Source organism: Lipotes vexillifer, unplaced genomic scaffold (genome assembly GCF_000442215.2).
Source record: "Lipotes vexillifer unplaced genomic scaffold, Lipotes_vexillifer_v1.1 scaffold919, whole genome shotgun sequence".
NCBI classification, from domain to species: Eukaryota; Metazoa; Chordata; class Mammalia; order Artiodactyla; family Lipotidae; genus Lipotes; species Lipotes vexillifer.
The window spans coordinates 909196-931399 of record NW_006775731.1 but is presented as its reverse complement, the minus strand read 5'-3'; the positions used below and the strand labels follow the sequence as shown (position 1 = coordinate 931399).

Below are 22204 nucleotides of genomic sequence, written 5' to 3'. Positions count from 1 at the left end.
AAAGACCCTTCTATTTTTTTTTCATTTATTCCTCCCTGACCTGGAAGAGGCTGAGGTATAGCCAGCTCTAACTTCATATTTCTGATTTTATTTTCATAGCACCTAAAATAAATAGGACATTTTCCTGTGGGTCTGGACCATTGGGAATTTGCTTCTTAGCTCTTTCCTTTGCTTTTGTGGTGGAAGCCCAGGGCAATTCAACTCCTTTTTTCCTAGTTTTCAGTATTCCCAGATGTGCAGTAATACTAACCACACTCTCAGGTTAGTAAACTTCTCTTAGAAGTTTAACTAATATATAACGGCAAAACACTCTTTAACTGTTATATCAGGTAGTAGAGAGATGCTGACTAAATATTAGCCAACTGGTAAATTGCTCTGATGATTACTTAGCTCAAAGCAATATTCCACAACCTTGTGAAAAGGAAATGTAATAAGAACTTCATTCTTTAAACACTCCCATAGCTTAAACAAAGCAGAGGTCCAGGAGAAATTTTTGAGAGCAGTTTCTTGAAAAAGCTAATTTTCCTTTTAGAAGAACATGTTTTTTTTTCTTCTGAGAAAAGATGCCGCACCCCTCTCCTGCCTGTTCCCCAAAACAAGATTAAATACACTGGTGGGAAGTCCTCTCATTAAACCCCTTCATCTGGCAGCAAGGTAGAACATAAGTCATCTAAGCATAAAGGTATTTTAGTTGAACATCTGAGAAGCAACTTAGGGCCTTCACCTAGTTTGGCAATAATTATTTATGTGATCCCAAGTAAATGATGTAACTTTTATGTGCCCTCAATACCCCTTCCCTAAAATGCAATGATTCTTTAGCCGTTACCATCTTCTGGCATCAGATTATTACATAACTTTATTTTGTTATGAGACAGGAAAAATATCATATGGTGGTCTGAGATGGTCTTTTAAAAGATAATAATAAAACATGGAATATCTCTCAAATCAGTTGCAAGATGATTCTTACCCGGTCTGATAAACTTTGAGGGGTGATAGGGTACTAGTTTCACTTTGTCTTTATCATTCTTATTCATTTTCCTTTTCATTGGCCTGAACTGTGGGCAACTGCTCTAAATGGACAAGTGTGTTGTTGCAATCGTTTACATGAAACAACCTTGCTTGGCCTCAGATTCTTCTCATGTCTTGGTCATGTTCTAACATCCTCAAAGTCTAACTCCAAATATCGTTATAGTGAGAACCACATGCCTAAGCAAAGCACACAAGACTGAAAATTTAACTTCTATTGCTGTTTTTGTAAAGCTTTGAAGTCTGTTGCACCAGTGCTTTATAGGGAGTTAGTATGGCATGGTTGAATGGATCCATTGGTTCTCTTGCTGGTGGTCTTGGCTTACAGATAAAGGAGTGAACTGGTCTCAAAACATCCCTCCAAATCCTAAAAGTCACTTCTCCTGTCATGACTGAGGGGCAATAAAGGATATTATTTAGAAAATGAGGAGAGCATATAGGGAAGGAGGAACCTATCACCTGTCCTATGCTTTGCAAATGAGCTTCTAACACCAGACCTGTCATTCTGGTTTCACACTTATCTTCATGACATTACACTGAAAAAGAAAGAGAAATATCCTTGGGGAAGAAAATATATTTTAAGTGTACAGGGTACAAGTTAGGATTTAATCAATGGTTTAGAGTATCAGTAAAATTAAGAGAGATAAGTTAGGCCACTTTTTTTCCAGATAGGAATAATAATTTATGCCTCTGCCCTATCTTAGAGAGGTTTTGGGGAGGATTAATGAGCTAATGTCTGTAAAGCTCCTTAAGCTCCTCATATGGAGGTACAACATAAACACAAGGTGAAAAATGATAGCAAACTCCATACTGAGTTGAACTCCTGAGAGTAAAACCCCTGAAATGAGAAGATGCAGGGTCAGGATGGGTGGACTCAGTTCCAATGCCAGAAGAGCCTTGGTTTGTTGTCATATCTATTTTTAATACTGTATAAAATAGTACTTCATAGCATTAGTAAGCATTTCTACATCTCCTATCAATCACAATGTCCCTTGTGATAATCATTTTTAATTTCTATTCATCAAATGTAGGCTTATTATCTCTATTTTGTAGAGGAAAAATCAAGATGTGAAAATTGCAAAGGCATCAATGATGACTCACATAAAATCATCGGTTTGCTATTATTGGACTATAGCCTGGGTTAGGATTCAGGAGATATGGGCTGCCATCTGGCTCTGGTTGTATGGTCCTGGGTGAGTCACTTAATTTATCAGAGACTTGGTTTTCTCTTCTTTGGAATAAGGAGGTTGAGATAGCCAAATGACCTCAAATACCATCTTGTGATGAAATTCTACAATCTGCTAAGTACTTCTTTAGTATCTAGCAACTCTAAGGCATTGTCTTTGTTACTGTGAAGGGCATGCAAAAAATGACAACTTCAAGATAGTTCCTACTCCTGGATGGACCTAGAGATTATCATACTAAGTGAAGTAAGCCAGACAAAGACAAATATCATATGATATCGCTTATATGTGGAATCTAAAAAAATGATACTAATGAACTTAGTTACAAAACAGAAACAGACTCACAAACATAGAAAACAATCTTATGGTTACCAAAGGGGAAATGGGGGGAGGGAGAAATTAGGAGTTTGGGATTAACAGATACACACTACTATATATAAAATAGATAACCAACAAGGACCCACTGTATGGCACAGGGAACTATATTCAATATTTTGTAATAACCTATAAGGGAAAAGAATCTGAAAAAGAATATATATATATATTATATATGTAATATATATAGTATATATATATATATATATATACATATAACTGAATCACTTTGCTATACACCTGAACTTAGAACAGCATTGTAAATCAACTATACTTCAATAAAAAATTAAAAAAAATATATAGTTCCTACTCTTAACAAGTTTATATACTAAAATAACAATGAAATACCACCATGCACCTATTAGAATGGCCAAAATTTGGAACACACAACACCAAATGCTGGCAAGGTTAGGGAGAAACAGGAGGTCTCATTCACTGCTGGTAGGAATGCAGAATGGTACCAATACTTTGGGAGACAGTTTGGGAATTTCTTACAAAAACTGAACACATGCTTACCATATAATCCAGCAATCACACTCCTTGGTATTTACCCAAAGGAGCTGAAAAGTTATGTTCACACAAGAACCTGCACATGGATATTTATAGCAGCTTTATTCATAATTACCAAAACTTGGAAGCAACCAAGATGTCTTTTAGTAGGTGAATGAATTAGTAAACTGTGGTACCTCCAGACAGTGGAATATTACTCAGTGCTAAAAATAAATGACTTATTAAGCCATGAAAAGATGTGGAGGAATCTTAAATGCATATTACTAAGTGATAGAAGCCAATCTGAAAGGGCTACATACTATAATTCCAAACGCATGACATTCTGGAAAAGGCAAAACTATGGGGAGTAAAAAGACCAGAGGTTGCCAGGGGTTGGGGTGGTGAGTGCAGGATGATGGAAGAATAGGCAGAGTACAGAGGATTTTTAGGTCAGTGAAATACTAGGCATGATGATGGACGCGTCATTATACATTTGTCCAAACCCATAGAATGTACAAACCAAGAGTGAACGGTAACATAAACTATGGATGCTGGGTGTGTGATGTGTCAATATAGGCTCATCAATATGCATTGAATAGGACTTTCAAAAGGAGGGAACTAAACATATAAAGAACTTATGATAATCAAATAGTAGGTAAAACTTTCCTGATCTAAAGCAGGGTTTAAGTTCTCAAAATCAATTAGGACTCACCAAGTTCCCAGCAAAAGAAATAAAGAGACCAACACCCAGTCACACACAAATGAAAAACAAAGTTCTATGTGGCAACAAAAATTAGACTTCTCCTTTTTTGGCGTCTCCAAATGCCAAAAGAATCATTAGCAGTTTTGATGGCAAAAGGTTATACTCCCCATAACAAAGTTTTCTGTTCAGCAAGCTATTGTTTATATGTGAGGTCAAGAAAAATACATTTTCAGACATGCAATGGTTTGGAGAATATACCAGGAAAGTACTTTTTCTGTAAAAATTATTAGAAGACAATCCAATAGTCTGTACTAAGAATAGTGTTTTTAAAATGGAAAACCATGGTATAAAAAATTATGTTGAGGAACAAAAAACGTATAAAGAATTAATTCTTAATTATTTTTCATATTCTTATAAAATAAATGCAAATGTCAAAAGAAACTATTGAAAGTATGAGAAAGAATGTGATTATGTTAATAAAATAATAATAATTAGCTGCACCAATAATTAATTGGCATATTTCTTTCTACTTTTAAATTAACCAAGTCCTGATGAAACAAAACATGTTACCTGTGCCACCATCCTGACTGAAATTCATAACTAGGAAGACCTTTTCATTTACATTTTATACAATATCTCTATTCAAATTATAAAGACACTATAATGTTAGAAAGGAAATGGGTATGAAGAGAAAGCTATCATGGTGCCAAAGGCAACAACATTGCAACTTTGGTTCAAAAGATGCCTTTGTCCCTTCTGAAGCATCATTTTCAATGAAGTAAACATGAATCCTGGCATATAAAGTTGATTATATACCAGAAATTTTGTGCCAAACCAAAAGTATTGTTTAGAGGAATTAAACGGCATCTACAATTGAATAAATTTACTGATAGAAAAAGATGGCTAGTACAGAATCACAGAATGCTAGAGTTGAATTCTTTCAATCCAAGAGCCTACATTTACAAATAAAAAATATCAGGCAAAGAGAAGAGAAATTATTTGCTGAGATTACACAGCTGAAAATCCTAGATCATAATGTTGCCAACTAACAGAACCTAGTGAGAGATATTCAATAAATACCATTAATTGGTTAAATATAAAAGAATGATGTGGTAAAATTACAGAAAAATGACTGACAATTCAATATGAACACTGAAAAAAACGGTTTGTTTCCTTAATTTAAGGTCTAATTTTGTGTGTGTGTGCGTGTGTGTGTGTGTGTGTGGTATACGTGTATCTGTATAGAGCAATAATCTGTGAGAAATGTGATGAAGCTATAAAGGGGTGTTTACAAAAGAGAGTCAGGGAGACAGAAAGTAGGGAAGAAAATGTCCTCCAAGTGTTACCACCATGCTCAAAAGCTGTAAAGCAGCCTAATGTGGAGACCCACCTTTGATAATCTGGGACCTAGTTTTCTGCACCCCAGAAAAGCTGTCCAGTCCACAGGTCAAAGGGCAAACTTAGGAGGTCTACTGACTATCTCCTTTTTTTCTAGTCTTGAGAGGAAAACAATTCTCTTGTGGTCTGACCTAGGCAGTAATAGGCCAATGATCCAACTAACAGATAATTCAGTTCTTAAAGATCCTACAACTAATCCTGAAGTAATTGAAACCCATGGAATTTTCCCTGATTACTATTTACCATTTACTTTATCCATTTGCCCTACTGCATTACAAATAAATGCTTTTTAAAAGGACAAGCGGCCTTCCCTGGTGGCGCAGTGGTTGAGAGTCCGCCTGCCGATGCAGGGGACACGGGGTTGTGCCCCGGTCCGCGAAGATCCCACGTGCCGCGGAGCGGCTGGGCCCGTGAGCCATGGCCGCTGAGCCTGAGCGTCCGGAGCCTCTGCTCCGCAACGGGAGAGGCCACAACAGTGAGAGGCCCGCGTACCGCAAAAAAAAAAAAAAAAAAAAAAGAAAAAGAGAAGGACAAGCTTATGCTATAGTAATTATAATGCTGAGTTCTCACTAGGTAGGCTCCATTTTAAGGAGCTTTCATATATATTATCTCATTTAATACTCATAGCCACTCTATGAGGTAAGTGTTATTACTATGTCTATTTTTATGATGAGAAACCTGGGGCTTTAAGAAAAATCATGGATTAGAAATAGGTAGAGACAGGATAAACTCATGCATCTTGAACCCACAGGCTTAAGCTTCTACATTATGGTGGATCAGATTCACTGCTTCAATCTTATCTACATGAAGAGCATGGAGACATCTTTGCAATTCTGTACTCCCAGTTTCTTCATAATTTGAGTTTATTATCAATTAAAATAACATTTAAATAATGTTAAGAAATCAAGTAAGAATAGAAATATTCATCACTGTGGTTTCAGAGCCTAAATGCAGTTCTGTCTGGTTTTTGAGGCAGCAGTGAAGTAAGGATGGGTGACATCTCTCTGTCATCTTTCTAGATTAGCAGTGCAGCCTTTAACTTCCATGAATCTGGTTTACCTGAGAGCAGTAACACAAACGACACATATGACATGAGTATATGGCTACCTCTATGAATCCTCAATTCAGGGGCAGATTACCCCACTTCAGGAATCATTCAGCATCTTCTAGAAAAAGGTGTACTCAGAAAGAATTAGGCCTTTGGTACTCCATTTTCTTTTACTTTAGAAGGCTTACAATGGGATTGCCTATAAAAATTTCCTGTGGGTCTTCCCACTACCCCCAGATGGTAGTGTGAATAACATTTATTTAAATCTATCTTTGAATTTCAACCTTAACCTAGCCAATGTTTTTTTTCTTTACAAGGCAGCTCTATATTGTATCCAGTTACTCAAAATTACTTCCAAAGCAGTGTTAGGCAATGGATTTTTTTATATACAGTGGGGAAAATATCTAATAAAAGCTGACTTCAGTACTTACTTTTTGATGAACATACATGGTTAATATAATAGCTTTTTAAAAAAAATGTATCTAAGACACATAGAAAGGATTAAATCCTGTCTGCTATCTGTTGATTTTGAAAGCATTTTACACGCTTTTGTTACAGCCAGATTGAATTACTGTAATTCTTTGTTTGCCAACAGCATCATTACCAAGTTTGTATGGCTCCAGGACACAGCAGCAGAGATGATCCTGGACCTGTAGGAACCATGGTCTCCTCTCTCAAATCTCAAAACTTCCAACATATTCCCTTCTGTCTTTCAACCTTATCTCCTTAAAAATGCGGGTTTTGAAGGACATAGGACATGTGATTATTTATGGTGCCATTTGAGATTGATTACAGTGGACATGGGAAATTCCCTCTAAATGTCTTGGCTAGATTGGTCCTATTTTTATTTCTGGAAATTACACAGTGAGATTTGGGAAAATACTTCTTAAAGCATGTGAACTGTGTTTAGCTCTTTTATTTATCTATTTTGTAAAAGTACATCAGTGATAGTCCCTTTCAGAGTAGTTACTTAGTAATGCTGCATACCTCATAGTTAATTTGAAATCCTGTTAAAGACCCTACTCTAAAATTTTTAATGTCCAAGGTTTAAAACATTGACTTGCTGACTTCCTCTGTTGAAAGGGGCAGGGCGGTCATCAAGAAGATGTGACTATCGGTTTGACCTTCAAGCTGAACCCGGGCAACTGGACTCCTCTTCACCTCCCCTGTCCTTGGAATGTGAGTTCTGCTTGCCTTCCCTGCCCTTGGAAGCTGCCCCAAGGATACAGCATTGATATAACCGTGTGGTGGTGAGACTACCTGGACTGTGTACATGACTGAACCCAGTTCAGGCCTCTATATAAACCTTTAAGATTCTGGAGGTGGGGAAATTTCTTGTCTTGTGGCTGCCCATGACAAGCCTCCTAAGTTCCCTTTCCTATTAAACCTGCCACCTACCAATCTGGAGTGGTCTGCCTCTTTCTTCAGTCTCTTCCTGCCCTCTGTTTGTGGTGGTTGGTTTCAGGTTATATCTGGGAAGCTCCTGAGGCGGTTACAACCTAACATCCTCTAGATGGCTATCCAAGGAATCAGAAAAGGGATGAGGAACAAAAGAGTAAGTTATGAGTTAACATCTTTTTCTCTTTCCAGAAAATAGATCTTTGACCCAAGGACTACTGAGACTACAAAGTAGCAGCAGATTCTGAAAGACTTTCTAGACCTGACTATTGGCTCTATCGCTTATTAACTGTATGAACTTCAGTAACTTCAATTTTCCCTGCCTCACTTTTCTCATCCATAAGTAGGGGATAATAAACCAGCTGCCTCAAGATGGTGATGAGGATTAAATAAGTGAATGGAGAAACTTAGAAACTGTGACTCACATCTAATGAGCACTCAATAAGTACTGGTTGTCACTATTACAATTATTAAAAGAATGTTTTCGTCCTCCTAATGCAATTCTTGCGTGGCCTCCTTTCCTTAAAGGAGATGCAGATGGTACTGATTTCCATGTTTATGATAATTTTTGTAATCTAGAGCAGGGTCAGAACACTAAGGTCTGCTAGCCACTGCTGGCTCTTGTAAATAGTTTTGTAAATTAGTTTTATTAAACACACAATATTTATTCATTTACATATTCTCTGTGGCTGCTTTTACACTATAACAGCAGAGCTGAATAACTGCGACAGAGATTATATTACCTGCTTTTTATAGAAAATGTGTGCCAACCCTTGATTTAGAGTAAAACAAGGTTTCAATGTTTACCGAAGGGTCAGCAAATGACAGAATGGGAGAATACTAAAATTTGAACCCAAAGACCATGGCTTTTGCTCTGTCTCTGCTGCTGGTTGCTGTGTGAATTCAAACAAGTCACATTAACTTTCCATATCTCAAGTTCTTCATTCATGAAAATGAATAAAAACACACATAAGAAGGTGACCACAATTTTCAACTTATATAATTAGGGTAAGGTTTAAATATAATAACATGCATAAAAGTGCTTGGTCAAATTTCTTTTTTTTTAATTTAATTTTTTTAATACAGCAGGTTCTTATTAGTTATCTATTTTATACATATTAATGCAGATACGTCAACCCCAATCTCCCAATTCATCCCCACTCCCCACCCGCTGCTTTCCCACCTTGGTGTCCATAGTTTGTCCATAGCCACATCTGCGGCTCTATTTCTGCCTTGCTAACTGGTTCATCTGTACCATTTTTCTAGATTTCACATATATGCGTTAATATATGATATTTGTTTTTCTTTTTCTGATTTACTTCACTCTGTATAACCGTCTCTAGGTCCATCCATGTGTCTACAAATGACCCAATATCGTTCCTTTTTATGGCTGAATAATATTCCATTGTATATATATACCACATCTTCTTTATCCATTCATTTGTTGATGGGCATTTAGGTTGTTTCCATGACCTGGCTATTGTAAATAGTGCTGCAATGAACATTGGGGTGCATGTGTCCTTTTGAATTATGGTTTTCTCTGGGTATATGCCCAGTAGTGGGATTGCTGGGTCATATGGTAATTCTATTTTTAGTTTTTGAAGGAACCTCCATACTGTTCTCCATAGTGGCTGCATCAATTTACATTCCCACCAACAGTACAGGAGGGTTCCCTTTTCTCCACACCCTCTCCGGTATTTGTTGTTTGTAGATTTTCTGATGATGCCCATTCTGACCGGTGTGAGGTGATACCCCACTGGAGTTTTGATTTGCATTTCTCTACTAATTAGTGACATTGAGCAGCTTTTCATGTGCCTCTTGGCCATCTGTATGTCTTTGGATAAATGTCTATTTAGGTCTTCTGCCCAATTTTTGATTGGATTGTTTGATTTTTTATATTGAGCTGCAAGGGCTGTTTATATATTTTAGAGATGAATCCTTTGTCCATTGAATTCATTTGCAAATATTTTCTCCCATTCTGAGTGTTGTCTTTTCATCTTGTTTATGGTTTCCTTTGCTGTGCAAAAGCTTCTGGTTTCATTAGGTTCCATTTGTTTATTTTTGTTTTTATTTCCATTACTCTAGGAGGTGGGTCAAAAAAGATCTTGCTGTGATTTATGTCAAAGAGTGTTTGTTCTTCCTATGTTTTCCTCTAAGAGTTGTATAGTGTTCGGTTTACATTTAGGTCTTTAATCCATTTTGAGTTTATTTTTTGTGTATGGTGTTAGGAAGTGTTCTAATTTCATTCGTTTACATGTAGCTGTCCAGTTTTCACAGCACCACTTATTGAAGAGACTGTCTTTTCTCCATTGTATATCCTTGCCTCCTGTGTCATAGATTAGTTGACCATAGGTGCATGGGTTTATCTCTGGGCTCTATCCTGTTCCACTAATCTATATTTCTGTTTTTGTGTCAGTACCATATTGTCTTGATTACTGTAGCTTTGTAGTACAGTCTGAAGTCAGGAAGTCTGATTCCTCCATCTCTGTTTTTTTCCCTCAAGATTGCTTTCGCTATTCAGGGTCTTTTGTGTCTCCATACAAATTTTAAGACTTTTTGTCCCAGTTCTGTAAAAAAATGCCATTGGTAATTTGATAGGGATTGCAATGAATCTGTAAATTGCTTGGGGTTATATATTCAATTTCACAATATTGATTCTTTCAATGCAAGAACATGGTGTATCTCTCCATCTGTTTCTGTCATCTTTGATTTCTTTCATCAGTGTCTCATAGTTTTCTGGGCACAGGTCCTTTACCTCCGTAGGTAGGTTTATACCTAGGTATTTTATTCTTTTTGTTGCAATGGTGAATGGGATTGTTTCCTTAATTTCTCTTTCTGATCTTTCATTGTTAGTGTATAGGAATGCAAGAGATTTCTGTGCATTAATTTTGTATCCTGCTAGTTCACCAAATTCATTCATTAGCTCTAGTAGTTTTCTGGTGGCATCTTTAGCATTCTCTATGTATAGTATCATGTCATCTGCAAACAGTGACAGTTTCACTTCTTCTTTCCCAATTTGTATTCCTTTTATTTCTTTTTCTTCTCTGATTGCCATGGCTAGGACTTCCAAAACTATGTTGAATAATCATGGCGAGAGTGGACACCCTTGTCTTGTTCATAAAGGAAAAGTTTTCAGTTTTTCACCATTGAGAATGATGTTGGCTGTGGGTGTGTCGTATATGGCCTTTATTATGTTGAGGTAGGTTCCCTCTGTGCCCACTTCCTGGAGAGTTTTTCTCATAAATCACTGTTGAATTTTGCCAAAAGCTTTTTCTGCATCTACTGAGATGATCACATGGTTTTTATTGTTCAATTTGTTAATATGGTGGATCACATTGATTGATTTGTGTATATTGAAGAATCCTTGCATCCCTGGGATAAATCCCACTTGATCATGGTGTACGATCCTTTTAATGTGTTGTTGGATTCTGTTTGCTACTATTTTGTTGAGGATTTTTGCATCTATATTCATCAGTGATATTGGTCTGTAGTTTTCTTTTTTTGTAGTTTCTTTGTCTGGTTTTGGTATCAGGGTGCTGGTGGCCTCCTAGAATGAGTCTGGGAGTGTTCCTTCCTCTGCAATTTTTGGAAGAGTTTAGGAAGGATGGGTGTAAGCTCTTCTCTAAATGTTTGAAAGAATTCACCTGTGAAGCCATCTGGTCCTGGACTTTTGTTTGTTGGAACATTTTAAATCACAGTTTCCATTTCATTACTTGTGAATGGTCTGTTCATATTTTCTATTTCTTCCTGGTTCAATCTTGGAAGGTTATACTTTTCTAAGAATTTGTCCATTTCTTCCAGGTTGTCCATTTTATTGGCATGGAGTTGCTTGTAGTAGTCTCTTATGATGTTCTGTATTTCTGCAGTGTCCATTGCAGAAATACAATTTCATTTCTAATTTTGTTGATTTGAGTCCTCTCCCTCTTTTTCTTGATGAGTCGGGCTAAAGGTTTATCAATTGTTTATCTTCTCAAAGAACCAACTTTCACTTTTATTGATCTTTGCTATTGTTTTCTTTGTTTCCATTTCATTTACTTCTGCTCTGATCTTTATGATTTCTTTCCTTCTACTAACTTTGGGTTTTGTTTGTTCTTCTTTCTCTAGTTCCTTTAGGTGTAAGGTTAGATTGTTTATTTGAGATTTTTCTTGTTTCTTGAGGTAGAATTCTATTGCTATAAACTTCCCTCTTAGAACTGCTTTTGCTACATCCCATAGGCTTTGGATCATCATCTTTTCATTGTTATTGGTCTCTAGGTATTTTTTGATTTCCTCTTTGATTTCTTCAGTGATCTCTTGGTTATTTAGTAACGTATTGTTTAGCCTCCATGCATTTGTGTTTTTTATGTATTTTGCCCTGTAACTGATATCTAATTTTATAGCATTGGGGTCAGAAAAGATGCCTGATATGATTTCAGTTTTCTTAAATTTACTGAGGCTTGATTTGTGACCCATGATGTGATCTATCCTGGAGAATGTTCTGTGTGCATATGAGAAGAAAGTGTAATCTGCTGTTTTCGGATGGAATTTCCCAAAAATATCAATTAAATCTATCTTGTCTATTGTGTCATTTAAAGCTTCTGTTTCCTTATTAATTTTCTGTCTGGATGATCTGTTCATTGGTGTAAGTGAGGTGTTAAAGTCCCCCACTATCATTGTGTTACTGTCGATTTCCTCTCTTATAGCTGTTAGCAGTTGCCTTATGTATTGAGGTGCTCCTATGTTGGGTGCATATATATTTATAATTGTTATATCTTCTTCTTGGATTTATCCCTTGATCATTATGTAGTGTCCTTCCTTGTCTCTTGTAACATTCTTTATTTTAAAGTCTATTTTATCTGATGTGAGTATTGCCACTCCAGCTTTCCCTTGATTTCCATTTGCATGGAATATTTTTTTCCATCCCCTCACTTTCAGTCTATATGTGTCCCTAGGTCTGAAGTGGGTCTCTTGTAGACAGCATATATATGGATCTTGTGTTTGTATCCATTTAGCAAGCCTGTGTCTTTTGGTTGGAGCATTTAATCCGTTCACATTTAAGGTAATTGTCGATATGTATGTTCCCATTACCATTTTCTTAATTGTTTTGGGTTTGTTTTTGTAGGTCCTTTTCTTCTCTTGTGTTTCCCACTTAGAGAAGTTCCTTTAGCATTTTTTGTAGAGCTGGTTTGGTGGTGCTGAATTCTCTTAGCTTTTGCTTGTCTGTAAAGCTTTTTATTTCTCTGTTGAATCTGAATAAGATCCTGGCTGGGTAGAATAATCTTGGTTGTAGGTTCTTCCCTTTCATCACTTTAAGTATATCATGCCACTCCTTTCTGGCTTGTAGAGTTTCTGCTGAGAAATCAGCTGTTTACCTTATGGGAGTTCCGTTGTATGTTCTTTGTCGTTTTTCCCTTGTTGCTTTTAATAATTTTTCTTTGTCTTTTTTTCTTTTGTCAATTTGATTACTATGTGTCTCTGCATGTTTGTCCTTGGGTTTATCCTGCCTGGGACTCTCTGCGTTTCCTGGATTTGGGTGGCTATTTCCTTTCCCATGTTAGGGAAGTTTTTGATTATAATCTCTTCAAATAGTTTCTTGGGTCCTTTCGCTCTCTCTTCTCCTTCTGGGACCCCTATAATGCAAATGTTGGTTCGTTTAATGTTGCTCCAGAGGTCTCTTAGGCTGTCTTCATTTCTTTGCATTCTTTATTCTTTATTCTGTTCTATGGCAGTGAATTGCACCATTCTGTCTTCCAGGTCACTTATCTGTTCTTCTGCCTCAGTTATTCTGCTATTGATTCCTTCTAGTGTATTTTTCATTTCAGTTATTGTATTGTTCATCTCTGTTTGTTTGTTCTTTAATTCTTCCAGGTCTTTGTTAAACATTTCTTGCATCTTCTCAATCTTTGCCTCCATTGTTTTTCTGAGGTCCTGGATCATCTTCACTATCATTATTCTGAATTCTTTTTCTGGAAGGTTGCCTATCTCCACTTCATTTAGTTGTTTTTCTTGGGTTTTGTCTTGTTCCTTCATCTGGTACATAGTCCTCTGCCTTTTCATTTTGTCTGTCTTTCTGTGAATGTGGTTTTCATTACACAGGCTGCAGGACTGTAGTTCTTCTTGCTGTTGCTGTCTACTCTCTGGTGGATGAAGCTATCTAAAAAGCTTGCGCAAACCTCCTGATGGGAGGGACTGGTGGTGGGTAGAGCTGGGTGTTGCTCTGGTGGGCAGAGCTCAGTAAAACTTTAATCTGCTTGTCTGCTGATGGGTGGCGCTGAGTTCCCTCCCTGTTCGTTATTTGGCCTGAGGCGACCCAGCACTGGAGGCTACAGGCTCTTTGGTGAGGCTAATGGTGGACTCCAGGAGGGCTCACGCCAAGGAGTACTTCCCAGAACTCCCATTGCCAGTGTCCTTGCCCCCACAGTGAGCCCCAGCCACCCCCCGCCTCTGCAGGAGACCTTCCAACACTAGCAGGTAGGCCTAGTTCAGTCTCCTGTGGGGTTGCTGCTCCTTCCCCTGGGTCTCAATGCGCACACACTTTGTGTGTGCCCTCCAAGAGTGGAGTTTCTGTTTCCCCCAGTCCTGTCGAAGTCCTGCAATCAAATCCCACTAGCCTTCAAAGTCTCATTCTCTGAGAATTTCCGCTTCTGTTGCCGGGCCCCCAGGTTGGGAAGCCTGGTGTGGGGCTCAGAACCTTCACTCCAGTGTGTGGACTTCTGTGGTATAATTGTTTTCTGGTTTGTGAGTCACCCACCAGTTATGGGATGTGATTTTATTGTGATTGCCCCCCTCCTACCATCTCATTGCGGCTTCTCCTTTGTCTTCGGATGTGGGGTATCTTTTTTGGTGAGTTCCAGTGTCTTCCTGTCGATGATTGTTCAGCAGTTTGTTGTGATTCCAGTGCTCTCACAAGAGGGAGTGAGCGCACGTCCTTCTACTCTGTCATTTTGAACCAATCAGTGCTTGGTCAAATTTAAATTGGTAAGCAAATTTGGGACATTAGTCATTGTGAAGGTTACCAAATCTATCCCATTCATTCTTCTTATGACAGAGTCTCTTGGCTGATCTAAACTTGTCCTTCCCAGGCTGGTTCTGGGCCCAGTCCAGTGCCGCAGTCTCCTTTAGCTGGTAACCGATAATTTCTCCCCAATTTGAGTCTTCAGAATAATGAATTTTGTTATGGGATACAAGGAACATATGATTAAGTAATTATTTTCTTTTCTCTCTGAAGGATCATCATTAAAAAGTAAAGCTTTCCAGCCAATGGCACTGAAGCTGCCCGTACACAGCTCTAAGGGGCCCTTTGCCAGCTGGCCTCATTAAATCTCTGATGTGCTCTCTGAGTTTTGTTGTCATGGTGTGTTCACTCTTGGACACTTTTGCATTTCTGTCCCAGGGTTCTTAGGTTTACACCTTCGTGTTTCTCCCATCCTGGGCTTTAACTCCTTCTTAGGTAGAATTTTGCCTCATGTCTAATCCCACATTTATCACATTACTGTCTTAGAGAAAAAGAATATTTTCCACAATTGCTTTTTCTCTTTTTCTGAAAACTTAAGATCCTGATCCTTTCTCTCATTCCAAAGACCAAACTCTGAGAAGGAAACAGTTGTGTCTATAAAGCGACAGATTTTCCTTTTTATATGCAGCACCCTCCCTCCCTATTCTCCTGAGTAGTGCACTGTGGCTTATCTATCATTACTCTGGGTGTCATATAAAGAAATTCATTCTGTGAAAAGCCTGAGATTTTAGAGAATGAAGAATCATAAAGCTAAATCCTGTGGATAAAGCCTGTCTTCTGTGTTCTGTGTGACCAATGACAGCAGAAGACATTTGGGAACCCACAAGAAGAGGCAGAACATGGCAAAGAGCTTCTGACACATAAAGGTTCTTTAGTAACTCTCTTATTTGAGTGGTTTTATCACTTAGAAAGGCAGCGCTTATCTGTTTTCTGGATTTGTGGTAAGTAAAAAGTTTTTATTCTGCACATGCCTATTACCAATTATGATTTTTGACAGGTTATAAACATTATATTACAATATTATTGTGTTATAAACATTTGGTTTCATTCTTCCAATGAATGTGGTAATATACAGAACACTTAACTAATCAAATACTGAGCACTAAAGAGTAAACAGCTCAGAAATATTCATAATTCTGGCTAGGAAAGACGTTTACTCCAACTGACACAGAAAGCTTTCTTTAAAAAAAAAAAAAGTGCTGTCATGCTAGATCCACTTAGCTTATCCGATCAAACTCCTCAAAGTCAAAACTTTAGAAGGGACTAGAGTTTCAGGTCATACAGAAAAATCATCAGGGTTCCATATTCTCAAAAAGTTTTAAAAGTTTCCATTTAAAAAGTGACACATAACACACCACTGTAAAGCAATTATACTCCAATAAAGATGTTAAAAAAGTAAAATAATAAAATAAAAAGTGACACATGGCAAAGAAATTTACACTGATATTGTACAAAAATGTAAAACAAAAACACAAATATTTTCACCTCCCCAGATCTTTAATAGCTACAGCCATTTGCTATTCTGGCCAAATTGCTGAGGACTGTGACTAATAAACCTTCCACAAAGAAACAATGATATTTAGTTCTGTCCTGCTCTTCCCATTGAGTCACCTGGCATGTAAGGGCATCCAGTAAATACCAATAAATACCAATTTTGCATAGTAGTTCAGAGAATGGGCTTTAGAGTCAGACAGTTCTAGATTTAAAACCTAATTCTACCTCTCATTAAATGTGGCCTTGGACACACAAAACTTAACCTCCATGTGCCTGTTTCCATATCTGCAAAATTGGGATCCTAATACCAACCTCATAAGTTGCTGTTAGCTTTATATGTATATACTCACAAAGGAATATTACACAATGTCAAAGTAAGTGAATTACAGCCATATTCAATGAGATGAATGAATCTTGGCATTATAATGTTAAATGAAAAAGAAGTCCTAAAAGATAACATACAGCATGATCACCTTTTAATAAGGTTAAAAACAACTAAAATTAAAAATATTCTTTCTTACTAGAGGAAAGCAAGGAAATAAAGAGCATGGGATTCAGGATCATGTTTATCTTAGGTAAGGATAGCAGGGGATGGAATAGGGCTGGGAAAAACACATGATGAGGTATACATCACCATCAAGATCCTGCCTGTTGTTTGGAGTAGGAAAGTCTCTATTTATTATCTTATTTTAAAAATAGCTAAATAAATAAGAGTCGGGCATAAATGTAGTGAGTTTAATGAATGGTGATACTGGAAACATAAACATGCTTTGAAGAAATAAAAGAGCAAAAAGCATGTGATAATCTCTGGTACTTTTGCAAGAAAAATTCTATGATTATTTTCAGGCACTAAGATGAACATGGTAAATAATGAATTAGGGGTAGTGAATATTCCCTAGTGGCTACAAAGTATTTGTTAGCAAATGACTAGAACTCTTAGGAATTATTCAATGATTTGGAAGCCTAGAGATTTCTCTCTGTCTCTCTCTGTGTCTCTTAATCTCTTTGAAATTTGTTACAAGGACCTAGCTGAAGATAATGTTGCTGACACTGTATAAGCCTAAAGCATAAAGCTAATATCGTTTGGCAGCACCCAATTATGTAACATCTTTGGGCTTATAATGTTGAGATTTCTATCCTTTATGAATGCACCATTACAAAAAGTAGAAATAATGATTTACATGTATGAACTCATAACCGCATAAGATAAATATTACCAGCATCCCATTTTATAGATGAAGAAGCTGAGGCACCAGGGATCATACAAGAAATATGACCAAGGTCACACAACTGACTGGGGCCATTAACCAGTTCACTAAAGCTGCAATATAGATACTACAGAGAGAAAATAAATTTCACAACATCTAGCCTACTGATGACCGGGACGTTTTATATGGTACCTATTAAGTTCAAACAACACAGAGGGAAATATCTGAAGACTCCATCTCCCTGCAATGGGGGGTTAGAGTGAAACAAGCGGAGGTCAAGTAATGAATCATCTGGATGTTAGATTTTAGATAGTGAAACCCATTTGCCTTGGCAAGAGACTTTTTAACTTCTGGTTTTAACTTCAACTCAGTGGCAGACAAGGAGTTCAAGTAAAACAATGTGTAGATGTGTAATGCAGACAGTTTACTGAGAAGTACTATGGTCTTACCTTGGAGGGGGCCTCCTCTTGGGTTATGCAGGTGAGCAAGGGGGGCCTGTCTGTCTGGCAGAGGGAAGGTGAACTACATGTGACTACATTCTCTGATATGTAGATTGCAGGAAGACTGCAGAGCAGAATGTGAGATGAATAAAATCTGGTCCTAGAAGGCTTTGAGAAGAAATAGTTGCTTGGTCTCAAGAAGTTCTTTTCTTCTTGATTTTCCCCTTTCTCCTCTTTCAGACCTGTTAAGCCAGCAAATTCATGTTTGCAACCCCAAAGCCTTAGGCTGACACCAGCCAGAGTTCAAATAATCACTGCATTTACAGGAGGGTTCAAGCAGTACAGGCTAGTGTGGCCAATGAGAACAAAGATTTCAATTTTAAACTGCTTTTCAATAGATATTGTGTAAACCATGGGAACAAACGAAGGGAACACCTCCTCTTCATGCACATACAACGAACAGGTACACAGCCATGTTGCTAAGTTTGACATTTTTCTATAGTGGAAAATGCCTCTAATGTAGGAAACACTTTTACTTTATTTCTTCCTTCCATAAATAGTTGATTCTTTCATATGTAAAAATTATGTCTCCTTTTGTTAGCATTAATGGTCTTATATTAAATCATGTGCTTTTATCATGTCAATTTATGGAAGTATTTTTAGCCACATTATTTATAGAACATTTAGGACTGCCTTTCAAAGTCCTCAGTAATCTTTAGTGTTTGCTGGTCTGCTTTTAATTTATCAAAGCCCTCCTTCAACAGGCGTTGCACAAAACACACAAGCAGCAGAGATTTGCCCTATACAACGTGTATTTGATACGCTTAATGTTCATCTTTATACACACACAGACGTTGGCATATAAGAAATGTGGAGGGTGCCTGTAAATTCAAGGAAACATTTAAGTGCACAGTGGTACATAGATACGTGGGTATAATACTTTACGTACTTGATAAATATTTTATCCCTACCATAAAGAAAGCTTGTTATAAACTTTGATTGTTTTTTATTACCTTAAAGTATTGCAGTTGTTTCTCAGCATTCATTGTTCCTTCCTTTTCTTGTCTCAGACAGGAATTGAAGATGAAAAGCTCTGTATCTCTTAGCCACCCTTTCAGTTCTTTGATCCTGACCTCCAGCTGCCTTACCAGGCTTCCGCTTTCAGGAGAGAGCAGGTCACGTGCACCCGACCCACTGTGCCCTGCCATTGTGTCCTGGATCTTCTCTCCTAGGGTTTTCTAATGCATCAGATTAAAAACAAAAACAAAAACACCAACAGCAAAAAATAAAAACATTGATTAGCGTAGGTACCAAATACATATCACAGTTTGGCTGGTGACAAGAGCCACCTGGAAGGTGTCTGCTGCACCTCCCACCTCACAACTGACATTCAGTTCAGATTAGCTCAATGTTCCATTTAGGATTCGATTCTCGAGCCATGGGTGTTGTTCTGACTACCACTAGAGGCTTACGAAGACGTCATTCACTTCTAATTTCCTCTAACAGAAAGGAGCTTTGACCCAAAAGTTCACCATGGTCACTGATAAAAACTCATTTCAATTCTCATGACAGGAGTTTACAGTAAAAATTCTCTGCATAAAATTTTCAGGAGATAGAAGTTTGAGTTTAATCAATATACTAAAGAGGCCAAGAGTAGACTGCATGGAGAATTAAATTCCTTTTTTTTTGTTTTGTGAAGTACAATTCCCTAAACCTTATGACACAGGATTGTTAAGAAGGGGTAGCCTCCTTGGTGCTGTTGATTTTACCTGACCTAGAAATTGTTCAACCCTTCAATTCTTCCCACTTTGCATTTGTAGATGCTAGACTTTCTAAAATATGTGTTAAAATAAGCCCCAATCCACTATGCTAGAAGCCTGCTTAGATGAACCACTATGGCATGAAGGTACAGTCAGGAAAGGCTTTTTTTTTTTTTTTTGGTGGAAAACACTCTGGAGAATCAGGACGAGTTAATCTATAATGATGAATTAAAGCTACAAAAGTAGGCTTTAAAACACAAATAAAATTAAGTCAACAAACATTCATCTGCTGTGTAGTGTTCCGTAAATAGTATGTTTAGGAGAAAAACCGCCTTTCGTGGCAACACCCTTGTATTTTCATGGTACAAATATTGATAATTTGAAGACCCTCAGTGGAATCCAGATTTAGCTATTGCTTTTATGCTGTAACAAAAGTAGCAGCAGGAGGTGAAATCAATGCCCTTGGAGGGTAGGGTCACAAAAAAGAATTTATTGCCACTTTTTTGTTCTGGAACAGTTTGCAATCATAAATTCTTCATAAACAGAATACTTCAGAGAATGGTCCATCTTCATAAATATACGACAGAGGACATCAATTTCATTTAATTCACAATTTGTGTCAGCACAGCAGATGCCAATGCCTGCCTTGATAGGGTTGTTTAATATGCAATTGAGACAGAGTAATATGCAGCACAGGGGACAAAATTTCACAGATTAAACTGGACGCACCACTGACATTTCATTCTAATGTATTTCCATTCCACACTGTTCACCTTAGATGAAAGTAATATTAAAAACCATATCCCTCTATTTTACTATTGTTAGAAGTTAAAATCCTTGTCTTCAAATTTTTTTCATGCCAATTAAAATGTAATCATGCCAATTAAAGCAGTATGCCTGGTGGTGGTAGTGTAGCACAGGTTTTGTTAAAATCTTCCCAGCACCCTTCTCTCCCCAGAAATCATTACAAAACTGCATACTGCATTTGAATGATATTTTTGTTAAAATGACAACCATTTTTAAGGTATCTGGCTCATAAAGGATAGCTAAATATTCTGTTTCTTTTTTTAATGTTATCTTGATTTAAAATTTTTGTTTAGGGAACTATATACATGACATACTTCAAACAATTTTCCAAAAAGATTATTGTTAATTATTTATCAAATTAGAAATAGATATGTGAAAATACAGCATAGGCAAACTATCGCTTTATCTATCAAGCATATAAAGTTGCTGCTCTCATCTATTTAGTAAACAGTCTTTTAAAATGTCAGACACTAACCACATTTCTCCTGTATGAGATCAATGAATTCTGTAGAATTTAGTAGGTTCTGATTTAAATCACCATATTATAAAATGAAAGCCATTAATTACTATTGAAAAGCAATGTAACAATAGGTCAGAGTAAAAACTTTTAACGTTTTAAGTTACTTTGCACGATTGCAGAGTGTGGTGAATTTAAATGAGAAAGCAAGGATTTAAACTTGCAGTTTTTTAATCACCTAGATTAAGCATGGCATAAACTGAACACTGGCATTCCTCCAAGTCATCAAGGTACATGGAGAGCTTTTTCTTCAAAATATTTTTGGAGTATTATTTCTTTAAAAATTAAAAGGCAGGAAAGGGAAGGCATGCAAAATCATGCTCCATAACTGACACCACCCATACTTAGCTGTTATAATTAATCATTTAAGTAATTGACAAATTTAGCTTACCCTTGATTTGAAGTGAAGGCAATTTAGGAGAGAAGTTGATGAAAAAATACAGTTTAACCTCTCTCTCTCAGCTGTCTTCCTACAAAAGGACAGTACTGTCTCCTGCACAGTGCCATCCTGGTCTCTGGGTAACAGAATCTCTATATTGCCTTTTTGCCAGATTCTTGCATCTCAGTCTTTGGCTGAGACCCAGCCCATCGTTGCGTGAAATGAATTACATGAAACTTTTTTTTTTTTTTTTTTGGCTTTTGTTAAAAGTGAGCTGGAAATTGAGGCACAAAACAGAGGCTGATTTAATTCTGCAATTCAGATTTGGGTCAAGTTTGCATCTTTGTTTCTGTGGCTTTAGTGTGACTTGAAAGCTATAGTGACAACTCCACTTTTCATCTGAAGGGTACAGTAAATAGTTAAACAGTGGATGTCTCTAACATGTACCTTCAGAATAAATTCTATTAACATTCATTCAAGCATGACAGTCAGTGTTTATCAGATATACTGTATTATAGTTGACTTGGTGCATGCCCATAATACATGGCATATTTTACTTACTTTTTTACATATTAAAGAACCAAAATTATTAAAAATCTGAGAGAAGACAAGTTCAGAGTTAAAAAAAAAAAAAAATCAACAGAAGAGGAAAAGCTGTGTTTTTCGCCCATAATAGCATGAATAACTTGTTTGAAACGTAGGTAGTGAATTGAAAGAGAGAGATATTTGTGCCTCAAATTAGAAATCAGACAGGGTGCTTCACAAAAAATATACACATAACCTACAAACAGTAATAAAAATGCAAATACCCCAAGCAGTTCCCATTTTTCATTAATTGAATCCACTTTTTCAAGGAGATCATTTGGTAGTAAAACGCCACCTTTCTTCAAAGCTTCAACCTTACTAAGCAGCTCCGTCTTTTTCAGGTCCCTGATGGACATTTCCACACTGTATCGCTAAAACGGGAAGAGAAAAAAAGATACC

The 22204-nt window shown here is 37.1% G+C and overlaps 1 protein-coding gene across 1 annotated transcript in view; it reads right to left on the bottom strand.

Annotated features, from left to right (window-relative positions):
• AKAP6 (A-kinase anchoring protein 6) overlaps positions 1 to 22204 on the bottom strand; it is a 382763-nt gene that overhangs the window by 69370 nt on the left and 291189 nt on the right. The window contains exons 9-10 of the mRNA XM_007450167.1: positions 22030 to 22176; positions 18771 to 18995 (exon numbers count right to left, since the gene is read on the bottom strand). Of these exons, the coding sequence (XP_007450229.1) occupies positions 18771 to 18995; positions 22030 to 22176 (372 nt within the window). The remainder of the gene's footprint in view (positions 1 to 18770; positions 18996 to 22029; positions 22177 to 22204) is intronic.